Source organism: Lithobates pipiens, unplaced genomic scaffold (assembly GCF_037356315.1).
Source record: "Lithobates pipiens isolate NorthernLeopardFrog02 unplaced genomic scaffold, aLitPip1_a1.2 Scaffold_18, whole genome shotgun sequence".
Taxonomy (NCBI): domain Eukaryota; kingdom Metazoa; phylum Chordata; class Amphibia; order Anura; family Ranidae; genus Lithobates; species Lithobates pipiens.
In genome coordinates, this window is record NW_027507758.1 from 139,923,667 (window position 1) to 139,943,378 (window position 19,712).

A 19,712-nucleotide genomic window follows, 5' to 3' on the forward strand; every position below is an offset into this window, starting at 1 on the left:
CTTTACAACCCCTTTAAGCAAAAAAATTGTGATTCTCATTTTATCCAGAATTATGCAGCTCTAATATATAGGCAGCACAGCGGCTTAGCGCTTCTGACTCAAAGCACCAGGGCCCTTGGTTTGAATTCCAATCAGGACTCTACCTGCATGAAGTTTGCATGTTCTTCCTATGCTTGTGTGGGTTTGTTTCTTTTGGGTACTCCAGTCCTTCCAGACTCCAAAAACATGCTGGTAGGTTAACTGGTTGATGAATAAGTTGATCCCAGTATGTGCACTACATACGATGTAAGTACCTTATATTATCAGCTCATTGTGGGCAGAAAATTATGTGACTGTACAATATATGTAAATTGCTGGAAATATAAAATACCTGTATTAAAAGGAGAAGTATAGCAAAAGCTTTTTTGCTGTACTTCTACTATTGATCATAGGAGTTCAGATAATTCTGCACTCTTGTGAATCAATTTGGGCCTACAGCAGCCTAAAGCAAACATCAAAGGCCCTGTTCAGATTCTGAAAAGATCCCAACTATATGACCAGTATCCACCCAGATTCCTGGACCAGCAGTTGGTTCAGCCTCTCAGCAAGTAACTGAGAGCCTGAGCCAGCCCCTTCCTCCCCCTCCACAATCCAACACTCCAGTGAGCACTGGAGGGGCAGAGAAAAGAGACAGCGATTGACAGTCTCTGCTCTCTGCAGACTGAAGATTGAGAGCTGAGCAATCAGCGGTGTTTGATCTCTCAGTTCTCAGTCTTAGAGGTGACAGGGGCAGCTGCAGCTGGGATCCACACTACAACCATCTAGGCAAGTATAATTGTTTATTTTTTTATAATCCAATTAAATAAAATAAAGTAGGCAATGGTTAGGACATGTCAGACTTTTATTCATGTCTGTATCCCCACTGTACTCGATGTAACTCCTATAAACTCAAGTGTGATTGGTTGATATGAGTTCTAGCACTGCCCATTGTATTCAAACACAATAAAATTGGCTGTGGTTTATTTGTGCTGAGTGTACAATCTGTTATTATGTGCAAATGATTTACTTGGGAAAGCAGAGAAAACTGACATCACTTTCCAGGATCCTTTCCAGTATAAATGTCAACTGCACCATGAACAATTAGAAAGTGCCACCAGAGAGCACATTGTGGATGTCAGCTATCAATGGCACTATTATGACTGCTGTTATTTTTGGACTTGCCCAGGAAAACAGGCTTCAGCTTAAAAATGGCTATACAAGCCTTTATAAGGCATATACAATTAAGATGCTTTCATTTTAGCTGATAAGCCTGCTGTCGTTTGCAAGGTCAGAAGAAGAAAGAACATTGGGCCCTATAGCCAGCAAATGCAGTTTCATAAATTTGTAGTTTAATCATGTAAAGACCAGCACAAAAATTGCAGTTTGGAATGTATGACCTGCTACCTGCAACACCAACAGTAAATCTTTGTTACTGTTCTTCTAATGGGAAACCTGACAAGCTGCTCAATCAATTAGTTATTGAAGCGGTTGTAAACTGCTGCACTTTTTTCTTTTTTTTAGCTTTACCTGCAAGGCAAAGGCATAATGTGTTAGTATGCTTTGCAAACTTACCTCAAAGAGAAGCCTTCCAGCGATGCAATGTGATCGCTAGAGACAGCGTCCATCTATACCCGGTCTTCCTTCCGGATTTGCGGCTCCGGTTCTGTGACTGGCCGGAGCCGCAATGATGTCACTCCCGTGCATGCGAGTAGGAGCCACCAGTCACGGCATACCACTCTGAAGGAACGGCCGCCCGCGCCAGTGACGTACAGTAAGTATCTCCTAAATGGTACAGGTTTAGGAGATATATACACTACCTATAGGTAAGCCTTAATATAGGCTTACCTACAGGTAAAACTTGGAGATGGAAGTTTACTTCCTCTTTAAGGGCCATGTCACATAAGTAATCTGATGCTGACAACTCACCAGCTATAGGACCTCTTGTGCTAGGAACTTATGGCCCGAAAAACGGTCAGTTCGGCAGCTAGCAGCCGACTTTCGGCCCATGTGCACAGCTCCTCGACCGGCTTCTGTTGAACAAGCATGCTGGAAAGCCCGAAGCCAATTGGAATCCAATCAGCACTTGCAGACAATGGCTGCGAGTGCTGACCGGTGTGTTCTGGTGGGAATGGGGGTCTCGTTCCCCTACCAGAACACAATAGCATAGCAGGCAGATCGCGGTTCTTCCATTGCATAGTTAGTACAGCGAGCTCCGGAGTCTTTTCTGTTCAACCCACGGACTTTAACAAAAAAAAAAACTGCCTGTGTATACTTCACATAAGTTTGAACACAGTTAGGATATACAGTACAGTATATAAACATTTGTAGATTATAGGCAGAACCTACTTGTATCCCCCCTCCCAGCTCTCTAGGAAGGTCCTGCAAATCAGAGAAGCTGTAGAAGCCCCCATGGATACAACGCAATCCACTTTCAAAGCACACTATGAAGCTTAAAGAGATTTAGCCTATACTCATTGGTCTATACCCCTGTGCGGCGTCTGCACTGTAGAAATCTTTCCCAAAAAAAGGTGCAATTACAGCAAAACCCTCCTCCCCTCCAAAAAACATTGTTTGACTCTGGTGATTGGCAGGTCAGACCCAAGCCCCGTCACGGGGGAGAGGTCACATGCTCTCTCAAACCTGTAAATCCTGCTCCCTTAGGGCAATGTAGTGATGAGTCGGAGCAGGAAGGAGGAGGAAGAGTGTGGATTGGTGGTGTATACTGGGGGGGGAGATGGGGTTGGGGGTTAACTTGGTGAAGGATGGGCTATCAAGGAACACCATCCCAGCAACATGTGTTGACCAGATCTCTTCAAGCACCACAGTAAATTACTGAATGCTTCACCCGAGTTGGTGCAACAGTGTGAAAATCCACACAAGAAAGAGCCTTATCAAGATAGGTTAAGTAATATGTAGATTCATAAGTTCAATATACTAGCATTAAACTAGAAGGGCAATTTTCAGTTTAACTGTATCCAGAAAAAGTCTATCTACCTCTACGGATAAACCAAAAGGTCTGTATAGAAAGCGCCATGTAACCCCAGAGCTGTAATGAGGAATTGTTAGCAATCAACACTAAAGATTCCGTGACTGATCATGGAAAATTCTCAGATAATCAAGAACGGCCCATATAGTTTAGCCATCACATTAAGCAGATATTAAAAGCAGGTTGTGGGGGGCTTTCTTCAGACCTGTCTCTGCTCTTCAGATCTCAGAGCAGTCACCCTCTGAGACCTTCTACAGAGCACTGCATGCTTGACTGGCATGCAGAAGGGGAGTAAAATTGTCTCCCTTACACAGGGTGGCATGGTCACTGGCATTGGATTGACCTGTATTCTTTTTTTGGACTTTGCTCACCACTTGCTATTCCCACCTTGACCAACACGGTCCTTCCTGCCTGCAAACACCCAGCACGGGTCATATGTGCTTAGCCTGCATGTACTATCTGCACTACTAGGTTTTTACACAGAAAATTCATTTAAATTCATTTTTCAGTCTTACACTCTTTCAGGTTGAACTCATTTGGTGCCTTTGCTGACCAAAGCCTCATGGTGTTCACAGTGTTGTTTTTATATCCAGGAACAGGAGTGTCATAAGGCATCGCAAGCACCACCTACGGAGGAAACAGAAGACCATCCACTCATCAGATAAACGCATATTACTACTATGTAAATCTAAACATTCTGAACAAAAAAAAATACAAACAGAAAATAGCATGTCTTATTAATATTATAGGTGGCAAATATTTCAGAAAGCTCTACTTATTATTAAAAAAAAGCTTGCAGGAATAATCTGTTTAAGCTGATAAACTATACCCAAAGGCGTTTTCTTTTAGTTTTGGATAGAGTGGAGATGCTTAGAATACCTCTAATGTCTTCAGAGCTGTCTGTGCTCCCGTTAGGGAGATTCACCCTCTCTATTTGAGAAAAAGCAGTGTATGCACAACTTTTAAAAATGCGCTGCACCAAATCGCATGGTACCATGCCTACAAACGCACTGCGTTTGAGGTGCTGTTAACAATACACTGGCACCCACAGCAGATCACAAGTTGGGTGCGTTCCAACATGGTGCGGGAAATGCTCACGGAATTTCCTGCACTGCATTCTGGTGTGAATCAGCTTACAACCCAACATACCGAGTGGAACAAATGTTTTATGGACACATTGGGGTTGGCAGCCCATACACATGTAGGGGGCCCGGACGTCACTGCTGCTGTTTAGTAGCAAGTACAACCGGGTGGTACAGGCCCAGGCCCCAAAACCAATTTTTTACTTACTGTATAGACACAGCCAGTCCTTTTTTTCCCTCACGGAACGTTCTGGCACCTCCACCAGACACAGTGAGGAAGAAGCACTCTCTGTATACTATTTCTTTAGCAGGGAGGCTGCACCCTTCCCAACTGCAGCCTGAGAGAAGAGAATGATAATCACTCCACCTCTCCCTGCAGACAGGATGCTGATTTAGGCGCCAGTCGCAACTCAGCCATGTGGCAGAGCGGTGCTGCATGTAGCCTGCCTAACTGCTCACTGTGGACTGGACACAAATTGTTAGACATTACATTTTTCGTAAACTGAATGACAATGTTGCTGGATGCGGGCCTATGCTGTGGTTGTCTCTTTGTTGGATCGGGATCTCACTTCGCTGGAACGTAATCTCCCTTTGCTTGCTTGAAATCGGGATCTCCCTTTGCTTGCTTGAAATCGAGATCTCCCTTTGCTTGAAATCGAGATCTCCCTTTGCTTGCTTGAAATCGAGATCTCCCTTTGCTTGAAATCGAGATCTCCCTTTGCTTGAAATCGAGATCTCCCTTTGCTTGAAATCGAGATCTCCCTTTGCTTGAAATCGAGATCTCCCTTTGCTTGAAATCGAGATCTCCCTTTGCTTGAAATCGAGATCTCCCTTTGCTTGAAATCGAGATCTCCCTTTGCTAAATATATGGGGATGTCTCTGCTGGACTGGGCCGTCTCTTTTCTGAATATATTGGGTTGTTGGATTTGGGGGGTAGGCCCTGGGGAATGTTGGTGGTCAGGCTTGGGGGGGGGCCAGATGGGGCCCTCCTAAAGCTATATAAGCGGCCCCGAAAATTCTGATGGCTGCCCTGCACGTTGGAAAGCTTGATGCTAGCCCCTATTTGACGCTTGGGCCATTTAGGGCTACTATACAGTAGATCCTTTACAGACAAGGAAGCTGCCATCTTAGCCTCTGTCTCATCTGCAGTTGCCATGGTGTTGCACATGTGATTTTCGGGATGTCCTGAATGTAATGGTTTGATCAATGGATTTAGTTCTGTTTTAAGAAGCAATATTGATTACTCATTACTCAAGTGATTTCTGATATTTCTTTATTCCGCAGCTTTAGGATGCCTGCAGACAAGAAAGTGTTTTGCCTTCTGAATGATCTTTCATACAAAAAAAATATTCCTTAAGCAGTAATGATTTTATTTGCAAGCCAATTGTTTAAATAAAATACACATGCAAATGTGTTAAATAACATTAAACCGATTCTTCCATATACACACACATATATATATATATATATATATATATATATATATATATATATATATATATATATATATATATATAACTAAGGTATAAAAAAATCAATGACGTTAGTTGGTCTTTGCTCCTCGAATATGCACAGATACCAACCTGTGTATCCAACCATTTAGGACCCTCAGCAGTGCGCTCCACTCTGCCATAGAAATGTACAGGAAGCATGAACTCAGGACGAGCCTTCTCCCAGGGGTTCCCATACCGAAGCCAGTCATCAGCCTCCTCCACCTGTGGCAACAGAGGGAATGAATAATTCCTTACAAGGGAAGATTTATCAACAATATAACAAATAATTAACTTAACAATTTATGCTGAACATAGTAAATATGTATAAAACTACTTATTGATTTTTTGTGGTGTTTTTTTTTTTTTATTCTTTATAAAAGGTAACCTCTCTGGCATTAATCTCTATGTTAATGTTCCTCAACATGATGCCCCATGCTGAGAATACATTAAAAATAGGTTCTCCCATTGACAGATGCCAGCCGATACTTTGTGCTGCAGCTTGGTATCAAGTTGGCTGCCACGGATACCTTGATACAAAGACAGCTATGACCTAGTGATCATGCTGAAAGCATAATACCAAAAAAAAAAAAATTGTTTCGGCTCTCAGAAGCCTCTACAGCCTGTAGGCATGCTAATGTGTGATGACATCATCAAAGAAAACCCCGCCTTACATGTTATGCCAGATATGGTCTTCATTAAGAATCTCCGATAAAGTCTATATTGGAAGTAACACAAAAGGTGAGGTTTCCTTTGATGATGTCATTACGCCGGTACACTGAGGCTGTCTGAAGGGGAGAGGAACGTCGAGAGGCAAGCAAGCATTTGGATGTTTGATGTTTTAATTGAGGAAAACTTTGATGGGACCTGTCCGGGAGAGGATCGCTGGGAGTTGCCAAGAGCTGGCTGCTATTATTCTTGAGTGGTTTAAGACCTCCTATTATTTACAGGTCAAACTGCAGGGGTGACTATACATCCTCACTTTGGTGGAGGTTCACAACACTTGTCCTGGTGGCATGAGATTCACAATGTAATGATATTAATTTGGATATAGAAGTTGATTTAATGAGAAACGGTTTATTGGATGAACGGTTTGATTGCTGTTACATTAGTGTGCTGGCGTGGGTTTCCTCCTGGTACTCAGGTACTCTGGTTTCCTCCCACACTCCCAAGACATTCTGGAGGGTTCACACGCCCCATGCCTATATAAGTCGTTGTGCACCGCGCACACTGCATTACAGCGGGAGAGAGCGTCGTGTCAACATCGGAAGAAGATGACGGAGAAGACTGGGCCAAAGCTAGCAAGAGAGCAGAAGACAGTGGAGGACCCCGGCAGAAGACGCCGGAGAGCAAGAGAAGAGGCCCGGAGAGCGAGAGAAGAGGCCCGGAGAGCGAGAGAAGAGGCCCGGAGAGCGAGAGAAGAGGCCCGGATAGCACAGAGAAGTCGGAAGAGACCCCAGAGCTGCATTATAAATTATTTTAAAAACCTGTCTAATGTGGGTTTTTTTTATTGACACTTTTTTTCCCCCAGGTGAATGGGTAGGGGTACTATGTACCCCATACTTATTCACATAGGATGAGGGGGCCGGAATCTGGGGGCCCCCTTACTAAAGGGGGCTCCAGGATTCTGATAAGCCCCCAGCCCGCACACCCTGACAACCAACAGCCAGGGTTGTCGGGAAGAGGCCCTTGTCCACATCAACATGGGGACAAGGTGCTTTGGGGTGGAGGGGGGCCACAGGGCGCCCCACTGCCCCAAAGCACCCACCCCCCATGTTGAGGGCATGCGGCCTGGTACGGTTCAGGAAGGGGGGTGCTCAATCGTCCCCACCCCCTTTCCTGACTGGCCAGGCTGTGTGCTCGGATAAGGGTCTGGTATGGATTTTAGGGGGACCTCCACACCGGTTTTTCGGCGTAGGGGGTTCCCTTTAAAATCCATATCAGTCCGAAGGGCCTGGTATGCTCTTGGAGGGGGAACTCAAGCCGTTTTTTTATTTAAAATTTGGCGTAGAGTTCCCCCTCAAGATCATCAGAGCACAAGTCGCATGCCAAAGTTGGATCAGGCAAGACAGCAATCCGACTTTGATCCAACTTCAATGATATTCAATGGGCTGAAGTAGGATCAAAGTTGGACCAAAGTAGTACAGGGAGCATTATCAAAGTCGGACCGACTTGCGGCAGACCAGTTAAGATGGCTCCCATTGGGAAACATTTGATTTTCACACGCCATGCGACATGAGCTCCCAATGTCAGAGCGTTTATCACACCAGTGTAAACCCGGCCTTATAAATATGCCCCAAGGAGTATAGGTAATTAAGAAAGCATTTTGTTACTGCTAAACTTGGCCTGGACATCTAGGATTTAATAAGCAGAAAAAGGTTAATAAAAGCAATGCAGCATCATACAAATTATTAACAAAATAGATGGTAGAGCAATAAACAGTGATGGTCAGGAAATATCAGTGGTTTCACATCTTTGTTATATTTATTACAAACAATAATGTGATAATAAAGTGAGTATACACTGAATGCAGAGATACTCAAAGACTTCTTAAAAGTGACCTCACGAACACCAAAACAGTAGCTACAGCCAATATTGCTGCTCGGTAAGATTCTTAGAAAATGCAATTGTGGTTTTGCTCATGTTATAAAAAGGGGAAAACCATGTTTTTAGAAATTCGTGTAAGGTTACATTTGCTGTGCAAATGACTAGCCCCGTGTGAATGACAACGGCATGAAGCTTTTGGTTCCTGCAGCTGTTTTTGTCACCCTTGAGCAGCTAGCTGCGGCCGCCAAGCTCAGTACACTTCACTGACAGGTTGGCAGTAGCCATCAGTGGCTGGTCAGCTCATAGGTGGCAAAACCAGCTGCAGAAATCAGCAGATTCCTGCCGCTGCCATGTGCCTGTGCGAATGTAGCCTAAGAGTTTGACTTGCTACAAATAACGTTAGCAAAGTGTGTTAGTGAGTTTAAAAAAAAAAAAGTTTTTTTCTATGTATAGCTTGGAATTATACATGTACATACATTTTAATTACATACACTATACTTAACATACAAAGGCTGTGCCTCCTACTTTGCAGTGCTACACAGCGGTTGGGCTTAAGTGCTCCTTCTCTCAATGCAAATCTAGTCGAGTCAGTCGACAGAAAAAAATGCACCCTTGTGCAGCTGATATCTATAACGGTTGTTAACTCTTTCAGTCAGCAAGAGCCAGCCCTTTAAAGCTCTTAACACCAAAGGTGTTAGATGGGCTTCCCAGTGATACAATTGTCTATTGCAGTGATCACAAGCTCAACCCACCAGCTCACAATTGTAAACAGTGACCGGGTGCAGACAGTGCCAGGGTAGGAATGCCAAGTGTACATGTTCCCAGCACAGAGCAGTGATGCCAGCTAAACCTATGTTGCAAGTCAGCATTAAAGCACGTGGCTGTGCTGCCACACATATGCATACAGCTCTTGGTAACGGAGGGTGTGCGCAAATGAGTCAAATATAGAACACTTTTTTTGTTGCTTGATCCACTTATGTAAGAGAAGGTGTTTGAAATGTGAAAGTCACAACAAAAATAATGTAAAGTAGAAATGTGGCCAGTCTATAAATATTTCTTAAACATTAAGCCAACTCAAACAAGCAATGACCCCCTATAGTCACAATCACATGGAGCAATTAATCTTCAAAGTTCACAACAGAAGCAGTGAAGTCACCTATGTAGGGTCTCAGCACTTTTCTCTCTACCCTCTTCCTATGTACCGCTTACTATAGGCTTGGGTTAACATCTTTGTGGCTCTGCGAGATGTGTTTGCATGTTTGCGTGCTTGCGTGCGTGAATGGGCTTCAGTGCCTGCGTTGTAGGTAGGAAAAAGGTCCCTGCCCCATTTTTAAACTGTAGCTGGAGGGAAATCACATGGTGCTTTTGCATGCCTTAGAGATGAAAGGACTGACAGGCTGTCAACTCATTGCCGGCAGAGGGGGAGCTGAAGTACAAAGAGAAAGTGAGAGTAAAACTGAAGCGCCCATTGCAAACATTTGATACGTAATTATTTTATGGTGCCTGCAGCTACAAAGGTCAGTGAGGGTTGGTTGTAAAATGCATTTACTGCTTTAAAAAAAAAAAAAGAAGGAAATATTTGAATTTCTATAGCTTAGCCACAGTTCTACTTTTTCAGTAAGTAAGGGTTGCCACCTGACCTGTATTTTACTGACTTGCATGGTAAAAATGTTTTTTTGTTGCCAATAATATTAGTAGTATAGGAACCATAGGCTGGCATTTTTTTCTAAAAAAGGTGGCAGCCCCAACTATCAGCAGCCAGTCAAGATCTTGGATGGGCTAAAGTAAGCAGCAGTTGGAAGCTGCATCAAGTAATGCATGTGTTTAGGGCTGTATGGTCAGGTATTCCGTGTGGATTTACTAATTAAAACATTTTTCAAGTACAGCAAAATGAATTTCATTACCTGCCATCCATTGAGAATCCTTTGATTGAATATTCCAAATTCATATCGGATCCCATAGCCATAGGCAGCAAGACCCAGAGTAGCCATTGAGTCAAGGAAACAAGCTAGAATGCAAGAAAAAAACAACATTTGTTATTTCTATTTAAATAAAGGGTCAGCCTACCTGAAACGTCCCACGACTATTCATACATCTGTCAGAGATTCAACTGCTGAGATATCCATACTTAAATGATTGGCTCTGCTTGCTGCGGCCATTATGAATGGAGTATCCAGGACATACAAAACCCCAGGGGATGATTCAGTCAACCATACTCCACCTATAATACAAAACCCCAGGAGATGACTCAGTCAACCATACTCCACCTATAATACAACACCCCAGGAGGTGATTCAGTCAACCATACTCCACCTATAATACAAAACCCCAGGAGATGACTCAGTCAACCATACTCCACCTATAATACAACACCCCAGGAGGTGATTCAGTCAACCATAACCCACCTATAATACAAAACCCCAGGGGATGACTCAGTCAACCATACTCCCCTATAATACAAAACCCCAGGGGATGGCTCAATCAACCATACTCCCCTATAATACAAAACCCCAGGAGATGACTCAGTCAACCATACTCCACCTATAATACAAAACCCCAGGGGATGATTCAGTCAACCATACTCCCCTATAATACAAAACCCCAGGGGATGATTCAGTCAACCATACTCCCCTATAATACAAAACCCCAGGGGATGGCTCAATCAACCATACTCCCCTATAATACAAAACCCCAGGAGATGACTCAGTCAACCATACTCCACCTATAATACAAAACCCCAGGGGATGATTCAGTCAACCATACTCCCCTATAATACAAAACCCCAGGGGATGACTCAGTCAACCATACACCACCTTTAATACAAAACCCCAGGGGATGACTCAGTCAACCATACTCCACCTTTAATACAAAACCCCAGGGGATGACTCAGTCAACCATACTCCACCAATAATACAAAACCCCAGGAGATGACTCAGTCAACCATACTCCACCAATAATACAAAACCCCAGGGGATGATTCAGTCAACCATACTCCACCTATAATACAAAACCCCAGGAGATGACTCAGTCAACCATACTCCACCTATAAATACAAAACCCCAGGGGATGATTCAGTCAACCATACTCCCCTATAATACAAAACCCCAGGGGATGATTCAGTCAACCATACTCCCCTATAATACAAAACCCCAGGGGATGATTCAGTCAACCATACTCCACCTTTAATACAAAACCCCAATGGATGACTCAGTCAACCATACTCCACCTATAATTAAACTAATCTCTTCTGGGTGGACCGAACCTTTAAGATTACATTGATACTATATATTGGGTAAAAGCCACATTTCAGTGTATAATGACATATTTTTGTGAATAATGTCAACTGTAAATCTGCATTAAAGCTACTGTAAGAGCTACTATATAATTACTGGCACACATTGGAAAATGTCTGACTATAGTGGTGCATCAGAAATTTCAAGTTTGTTAAAAGAGCAGTGGCCATGATCTGTGTTGGCAAACAAGCTGTTTACTGTCCCCTGAATTCTCATGAATATTAATATTTGCTAAACTGCTGTCAGCTTCAAGAGAAAATAAGAGCATAATAAAACTACAGCTGTGAGACACACAGGCTGAAAGGGGCCCCTTCCGACATTTGTCGCTGTTGCTCTACATACATGCAGGCTGTTTTCCTTGATGGGCCACCTACACAAAAGCACATGTTGCACAGACAGTATGTCCACTCTAAGCTGTGACACACAGTCAGGGTAACGTGGACTTGGGAATGCTGTGCCAATTCAGACTCGGGATTAATGTGTCCTTGTGTATAGGTGAAAAGCCAGATTCAACCTTCAGCAGATGGAAAATAGACATTTCTATTTGGTATAAAAAAAAAAAGCCATTATAATGTAACAGAGTGCCTTGTATAATCACTTTCTGGGCTTCATGATCATCTCTATGGCATTAGAGCTGGAAGTCTAGAAATGCTTATGGGACAAAACCTCCATCACTGAGAAAAACAGAACTAGTCACTGGGAAGCAGCTTGAAACAGTGCCAAGCTGGCACAGTAACAAAGTGCCCTTCAGCAAATGCAAAAGTAAAGCAATCAGAGAATTTCACAAGATAAATGAACTCTAATTATGCAGTTTGGTGAATGCTTCCAGTTTTATACAAAATATATTCTATATATAAGTTAGGGTTGCCACCTTTTCTTCAAGTCAAACCTGAACACTTTAGCGGTGCACAGAAATTTTTTTTTATAGTAAAAACTATACATATATTTTGCAATTAAATAACATTTCTAAATCATATGAAGTTAATCACAGAGTTCCCCTTTTACATCTGAATCGGCAGAGTTCCCTTAAGTTGTAAGGCGGGACTCTGCAGACTCTGATGTAAGGGAGAACTCTGGGGACTCTAACATAAGGGATGCTCTGGGAACCCTGATGTATGGGGGAACACTGTGGCATCCAGTGTAAAGGGGAACTGTGATATAAGGGGTGCTCTGAGAACCATGATTTACCTTAGTGTACTCACTCAGAGACAGGAGAGAGAAAGTGGGAATTTAGTCACAGACAGGGATGGATGGTGAGCTCACTCACTCCTTTGCAGTCAGCACTTCTCATTCAGATGTACCTGAGGTGAGGCTGCTGGACTTCAAATTTCCAGCCCCCCACTTTTCTGAGGCACAGCACCGGGGATTGGAGTGTGGGCAGACACAGTGGGGTAGGGGCGGGAGGAAGAGGAGTAGATCGAGCCCTCTCACCTCTCCTGTCTGTATGTGGGGGGGATTGTTAGTGCAGGCTTTGGGCAGTGTGAAAGTGAGTGTAACAGACACTCTCAGCTTAGACAACTGCAGCCAGCAACCCTGCTGGGAGGCCATAGTCCAATCTGAATAATGTGTCCGGGTCTCAGGCTGTCTGAAACCCAGATGCACGATTCCAAACCTGAACTGTCCGGGTAAATCCTGGACAAGTGTCAATCCTAATTTAAATTGACATCTACCTGCCATCAGACCGCCACTACTTCATGACATGACATTGTATGGAGCAGGAAGTGGTGAAACAGATACATCAAATGCTGCATTTATGCCAAATTAAGGAGGTCAAGCAAGGATATGTCTGCATAGGTACAGTTCCAAAAGGGCTAAATAAAAATAACATTTACAGTGCCTTGCAAAAGTATTCACCCCTTGGCAATTTTCGTGTTTTGTTGCCTCACAACCTGAAATTTATTGTTTGAGGATTTGTATCATTTAATTTACATAACACGTCCACAACTTTGAAGATGTTTTTTTGTTTTGTTTTTTATTGTGAAGCAAACAACAAATAGGACAAAATAACAGAAAATATCAATGTGCATAACTTTTCACCTCCCTACAGTCAATACTTTGTAGAGCCACCCTTTGCAGCTATCACAGCTCCAAGTCGCTTTAGATAAGTCTCTATGAGCTTGCCACATCTTATCACTGGGATTTTTGCCCATTCCTCCTTGCAAAATTGCTCCAGCTCTGTCAAGTTGGATGGTTTGTGCTTGTGAGCGGCAGTCTAAGTCTGACCACAAATTTTCTATTGGATTGAGGTCTGGGCTTTGACTATTCCAACACATTTACATGTTTCCCCTTAAACCACTCAAGTGTTGCTTTAGCAGTGTGTCTGGGGTCATTGTCCTGCTGGAAGGTGAACCTCTGTTCTAGCCTCAAATCACACACAGAGTCGTACAGGTTTTGCTCAAGAATATCCCTGTATTTAGCACCATCCATATTTCCCTCAACTCTGACCAGTTTCCCAGTCCCGACTGCTGAAAAACATCCCCACAGCACGATGCTGCCACCACAATGTTTCACTGTGGGGATGGTGTTCTTTGATGTGATGTGTTGGGTTTGCGCCAGACAAAGCGTTTTCTTTGATGGCCAAAAAGTTCAATTTTAGTCTCATCAGCCCAGATCACCTTCCTCCATACATTTTGGGAGTCTCCCACATGCCTTTTTCGCAAACTCAAACGTGCCATTTTGTTTTTTTCTGAAAGTAATGGCTTTCTTCTGGCCACTCTGCCCAAACTCTAAAGCCCAACTCTATGGAGCATACGGCTTATTGTCGTCCTTTGTACAGATACTCCAGTCTCTGCTGTGGAACTCTGCAGCGCCTCCAGGGTTACTTAGGTCTCTGTGCTGCCTCTCTGATTAATGCCCTCCTTGCCCAGTCCGTGAGTTTTGGTGTGCGGCCGTCTCTTGGCAGGTTTGCTGTTGTGTCATGTTCTTTCCATTTGGTTATGATAGATTTGATGGTGCTCCTAGGGATCATCAAATATTTAGATACTTTTTTTTATAACCTAACCCTGAATTGTACTTCTCAACAACATTGTCCCTTACTTGTTTGGAGAGTTGGTCTTCATGGTTAGGGGTGCCTCTTGCTTAGGTGATGCAGCCTCTTTCAAAAAGGTAAGTGTGTATATGTCAGGTGGACATCATTTCAGTAATTATGTGACTTTTGAAGGTAATTAGTTGCTCCACAGCTTTTTATGGGCTTCATAACAAAGGGGCTGAATACATACGCACGTGCCAATTATCAGTTTTCTTATTTCTGAAAAATAGTTTTATGTATATATTTTTCTAATTTTACTTCACCAACTTAGACTATTCTGTTCTGATCCTTCACATATAATTCAGATTAAAAAAACATTGAACTAAAGGCTGTAATGTAAAAAAAAAAAAAAAAAAAAAAAGGTAAAAAGCCAGGGGGGGGGGGGGGGGGGGGTGAATACTTTTGCAAGGTACTGTATGCAAATGTGATAAGAAAAATGAACACAGCTAAAGAATCTATAACAGCCAGTCATTGTTTAAAGTGGTTGTAAACCCTGTTACATCACTTGTACCTACAGGTAAGCCTATAAAGCTTACCTTTAGGTACTGTAAAAATCACCAAAACCTGCACGGTTTAGGAGATATTTACCATATACGCTTGTGCCAATGTCATCTGCGCATGCACACTGAAGAAGCAGCTCAATCGTACCATTTCTAAAGGGCCTGTGCCTTGATCGGCAGCTCTCGTGCCCATGCGCGGGAGGGTCTTCATCACGGCTCCAGCCGATGACCACATTAGAGCCCGTGAAACCCGGAAATAACACCGGGAGACACATCGCCACAGCCGTGTACGGGGGGGCGCTGCAACAGCTTTGATCTAAGGTAAGTATTTCATAATGAGCTAGTGTGCAATGCATACTAGCTCATTATACCTTTGTCTTGCAGGTCTCCCCCCCCCGTTTTTCTAGGCAAAATCTTTTTCCAGCTTGTATTAGCCCTTGTACACACAGTCGGACATTCCGACAACCAAGTCCGTCGGATTTTGTCGGATGGATCTTGTCGGAAACTGTTGCATACACACGGTCGGACAAAGTTGTCGGAAAATTCGATCTTTCAGAACGTGATGACGTAATTTCGTTACGATGGAACTACGTTCAGGCTAGTAGCCAATAGCTTTGATGTAGGAATTTGATCTGAGCATGCGTGGCACTTTGTCCGATCAGAATTCTCTACACATGATCGGAGTATGTCCGATTGGAGCAGTTTGTCGGAAAATTTGGTCCGACGGAAACAGTCCAATGCATATCACACACAGTCGGAATATCCGACAAAATGCTCCGATTGGACACATTCCGACGGAATCTCCGACCGTGTGTACAAGGGCTCAGAGTTAATACAAGCTGGGAAAGTTACGTTTTTATTTCAGTCTGTGTCCCCGTTAGGGAGTTCCATACCTTTGCTTGTACTAGTGTCACTAATATAGAAAGAGAGAGCAAATTCCACATTTTTGTGTCATCCCAGAACAAGAGGTAAAGGAAAACGTTCCAATGAGATAACTTTCCCATAAACGACTTTCTAAGTGGGGATTCTGCCTTACTTGGGAGAGTTTCTTTAACTTCCTGTTGCATCTTTGGAACAGGAAGATAAGAGAAATTCCCCCAATGGTAGACAGACAGCAAGCTAAATAAAAAATAAACGAATCCAAAAAAAAAAAAAAAAAAGGAAGGTTTAGCTATAAATACTGCTATAGTGTTTTACAATGAAATTCTTGATTGTGTATAAAGCAAAGCTATGGAGATTATGATTAAGGGCCGGTTCACACTGCAGGCGAGGCGAGGCGACTCCGACTTGCCTCGCCGCGACCTGCCGCGACCTCAGCGGCAACTTGCAGATGACTTCTGTATAGAAGTCAATGCAAGTCGCCCCGAGGTCGCCCAAAAGTAGTACAGGAACCTTTTTTCTGAGTCGGAGCGACTCGAGTCGCTCCTCTCAGAACGGTTCCATTGTACAGAACGGGGGCGACTTGCGAGAGCGAGGCGAGGCGAGTCGTGTCGCCTCGCCCGCTGTGTGAACCGGCTCTAAGGGAATTTGATTTGTGAAACGTGTCACGCTCTGCTGTGTCTGTATTGATGTTATCCACATGGATTTGAATTTACAATAAAGCTGAATTTTATTCCTCTATACCTCGGAGTGCGGTCAAACCCTTTTTTTCTTTGGCTATGGTGATCATATAGCTCCACTTTGTGAAAACACCTCTACATATGCTAAAAAAATATATATATTCCTGATGTGCACGTATATACAATCCCAATTCCAAAAAAGTTGGGACATAAAAACAGAATGCAATTATTTGCAAACCTTATAAAATCATATTTTATTCACAGTAGAAAATAAAAAACATAACAAAAAATTAAAACTGAAAAAATTAGACCATTTTAAGTTCCGTCTGAAAAAAAAAAAAAAAAAAAAAAAAAAAATCAGTAGCTACAAATACTGCAGCTGCTGAATTTTAAAATAAGAACACTTACCTGTGCAGGGTGCCCGCGATGCCTGGTTCCCTACCGAGCATGCGCGAGTCGTGCTGCGCATTCTGAACGGTCCATGCTGACTTCTGGGACCTGTGTGTCTCCCAGAAGACAGCGGGGGGGGGGGGTGGAGGCGGGGCCGGACTTGGCGTAGTTCACCACGGATTCTACGGCGCTCTTTTGGCAGAGGTGGGAGCAAATACCTGTATTAGACAGGTATCTGCTCCCCCCTGAAAGGTTCCAAATGTGACACCAGAGGGGGGGGGGGGGACCAGATCAGTGGAAGTTCCATTTCTGGGTGGAACTCCTCTTTAAGAAAAAAAATATGGTATTTTTGAAAATTATGGCAGCAACGGGTCTCATAATGGTTGGAACAGGGCAACAAAAAGCTGGCACAGTAAGCAGCACTAACAAGGAAGAGTTGGAAAAAAATGTTGATACTAATTAGGTTAATTGGCAACAGGTCAGTAACATGATTGGGTATAAAAAAAGAGCATCTTAAAGAGTCAGAGTCCCAAACATAAAAATTGTCAGAGATTCACCAATCAGTAAAAAGCTACATATAAAAATCGTTGAACAGATTTAGAATAATGTTCCTCAATGTACTTAAAATATATGATCATCTGCAGTGCATAATATAATCAAATGATTCTGAGACTGAGGAGGAATCTCTGTGTGTACAAGGGACAAGGATGAAACAATTTTGGATGCTCGTGATCTTCAGGCCCTCAGATAGCACTGCATTAAAACCAAGTGTGATTCTGTGATTGACATCGCTCCATGGGCTCAGGAATACTTCCAAAAATCACTACATGTGAATACAGTTCACCATGCCATACAAAAATACAAATGAAAGCTCTATCATGTAAAGAAGAAGCGGCTTTTGCAATAATCGCTGTGTTCTCCCAGCAGGGACAGCTCCCCCGCCCCCCCCCCCCCCCCCCCAAGAGGAACACAATACCTCAGCAGGAGGGATGCCCCCATCAACCGACTGTGTTGATGGGGGAATAGAATGACTTTCTTTCCTGCCACGCATCATCTATGGCCTGCTTTCATCAATAGCTATCAGCATTGTAGTCTACTTTTATTTGACCTGGTCCCCAACTCAGCACGTTGATCCGATAGGGCTAGGCAATTCATTTCAAGTGCTGTATGCCAATGAGCACCCCAGGTATGGTCTTTGGATTACAAAAGGAAGGTATACCTGCCAAGCGTCCCAGTCCGCCATTGCCGAGTCCTGCATCTTCTTCGATCTCCTCCAGCTCCTCCATATCCAGGCCCAGCTGTAATGAAACAAGTGGAACGTCAAACTTTATCTTAAAAAAACAATTCACAATATTCAATCTGACAACGGGGCTTTGTTCCCTATTATCTGAAAACTGCTAGCTAGTAAGATGCATACCCAATACCTGGAACTTGTAGAGGTTTTCATGGGTGTGGAAACAAAATATCATGCAGATATTTCCTTACAGGTGCGAAACGTACCCTATAGACAGAGATTTTCTAGATCTATGTGGTGAATAAACCAGGCAACTTTTATCAAAATCGCATGGTTGGAATCGCAGCAATGACACATTTGTATGATACTGTGTATCTTGGAGAATCAACCATTAAAAACTGGAGTATGGATTTAACATTAAAATGTGGAAGAAAATCAATGCAGAACACCAGGTAGTCAGTAATTCTATATCTGAAATGCATAAATATAAGCGGCTTTGTCTTCCAAACTATTTGTATTCCTGGTCACACATTCTTCTGATCCATTCACACAGTCCTGTACAGTAAAGCCCTGGACTTCCCTTCAAACTACATTGCAGTTAAGAAATTCCACCAGGTTAAGGGCACGACCTAGCCTGTGACTGGACAACGAAGAAGCAGGAGCACACGGATGAGGTCATCTCTCTCTTCTGCCCTCCTGTAAGCATGCTCACTTTGACTGAAACCACTGTACACAAACTGCAATAACTCCAACATGTGATTGCAACAGGATAAGCACAGCAAGTCACACAACCTTTCTGTTCACTTTATTAAACTTCTAAACACTATGCAATGCAGAAATCAATTAAAAAAAACAAAGCGGAGCTTCAGCCAAAAGGGGGAAGGTCCACTTGTTTGCATCCTCCCCTTCTCCCCTGCCCCATTTGGCACTTTTTTGGGGGGGGGGGGGGGGGGTGGTGCGGATACCTGCTCCCACTTCTGGTCAGATTTGCTGCGGCGATCTGATCTGAAGTTTGCCCCCCCCCCTCCTTCTCCCACAGCCTTCTGGGACAAATCACAGGTCCCAGAAGACAGGAGGACCATTCACACATTGCAGCACTGCTTGCACATGCGCAGTAGGAACCTGGCCGTTAAGATGCTGGCACCCTTACTTAAGATGCTGGCACCTAAGAACCCAAAGCCGATTGAAGAATCGGCTCAGGTGAGGACATTGCTGGATCCCTGGACAGGCAAGTTTCCTTATATTAAAAGTATTTGAAGGTGCTGACTTTTTTTGGGAGGAGCCTGGAGCTCCACTTTAGGACTTTTGTTTGGTGCTCTCTCACTCAACTACAAATGAACACAATGAATCGGATATTTTTTGCCAGTGTCATATAATATAATATAATATATAAAAAAAAAAAAAAAGGTGTTAGTTTGGGTAAAGCAGGGGAAGGTTAGACCTTTTGTTGAGGAGAGTGTGTCCTGGTGACCACTGTTGTCACCAGGGCAAGAAGGGAGGGGAAAACCCTCCAGTGGGGACCCCTGTTCCCATGAAAACTCTCTAAGTCTAGGATTCCATAAACTTTGGAGAGATTGCTTCTCAT

General features: G+C 43.4%; 1 protein-coding gene across 1 annotated transcript in view; it reads right to left on the minus strand.

Annotated features, from left to right (window-relative positions):
• Positions 1-19,712, minus strand: part of PYGB (glycogen phosphorylase B) — a 150,689-nt gene that overhangs the window by 47,555 nt on the left and 83,422 nt on the right. The window contains exons 3-6 of the mRNA XM_077486189.1: positions 18,113-18,191; positions 10,028-10,131; positions 5,670-5,801; positions 3,520-3,631 (exon numbers count right to left, since the gene is read on the minus strand). Of these exons, the coding sequence (XP_077342315.1) occupies positions 3,520-3,631; positions 5,670-5,801; positions 10,028-10,131; positions 18,113-18,191 (427 nt within the window). The remainder of the gene's footprint in view (positions 1-3,519; positions 3,632-5,669; positions 5,802-10,027; positions 10,132-18,112; positions 18,192-19,712) is intronic.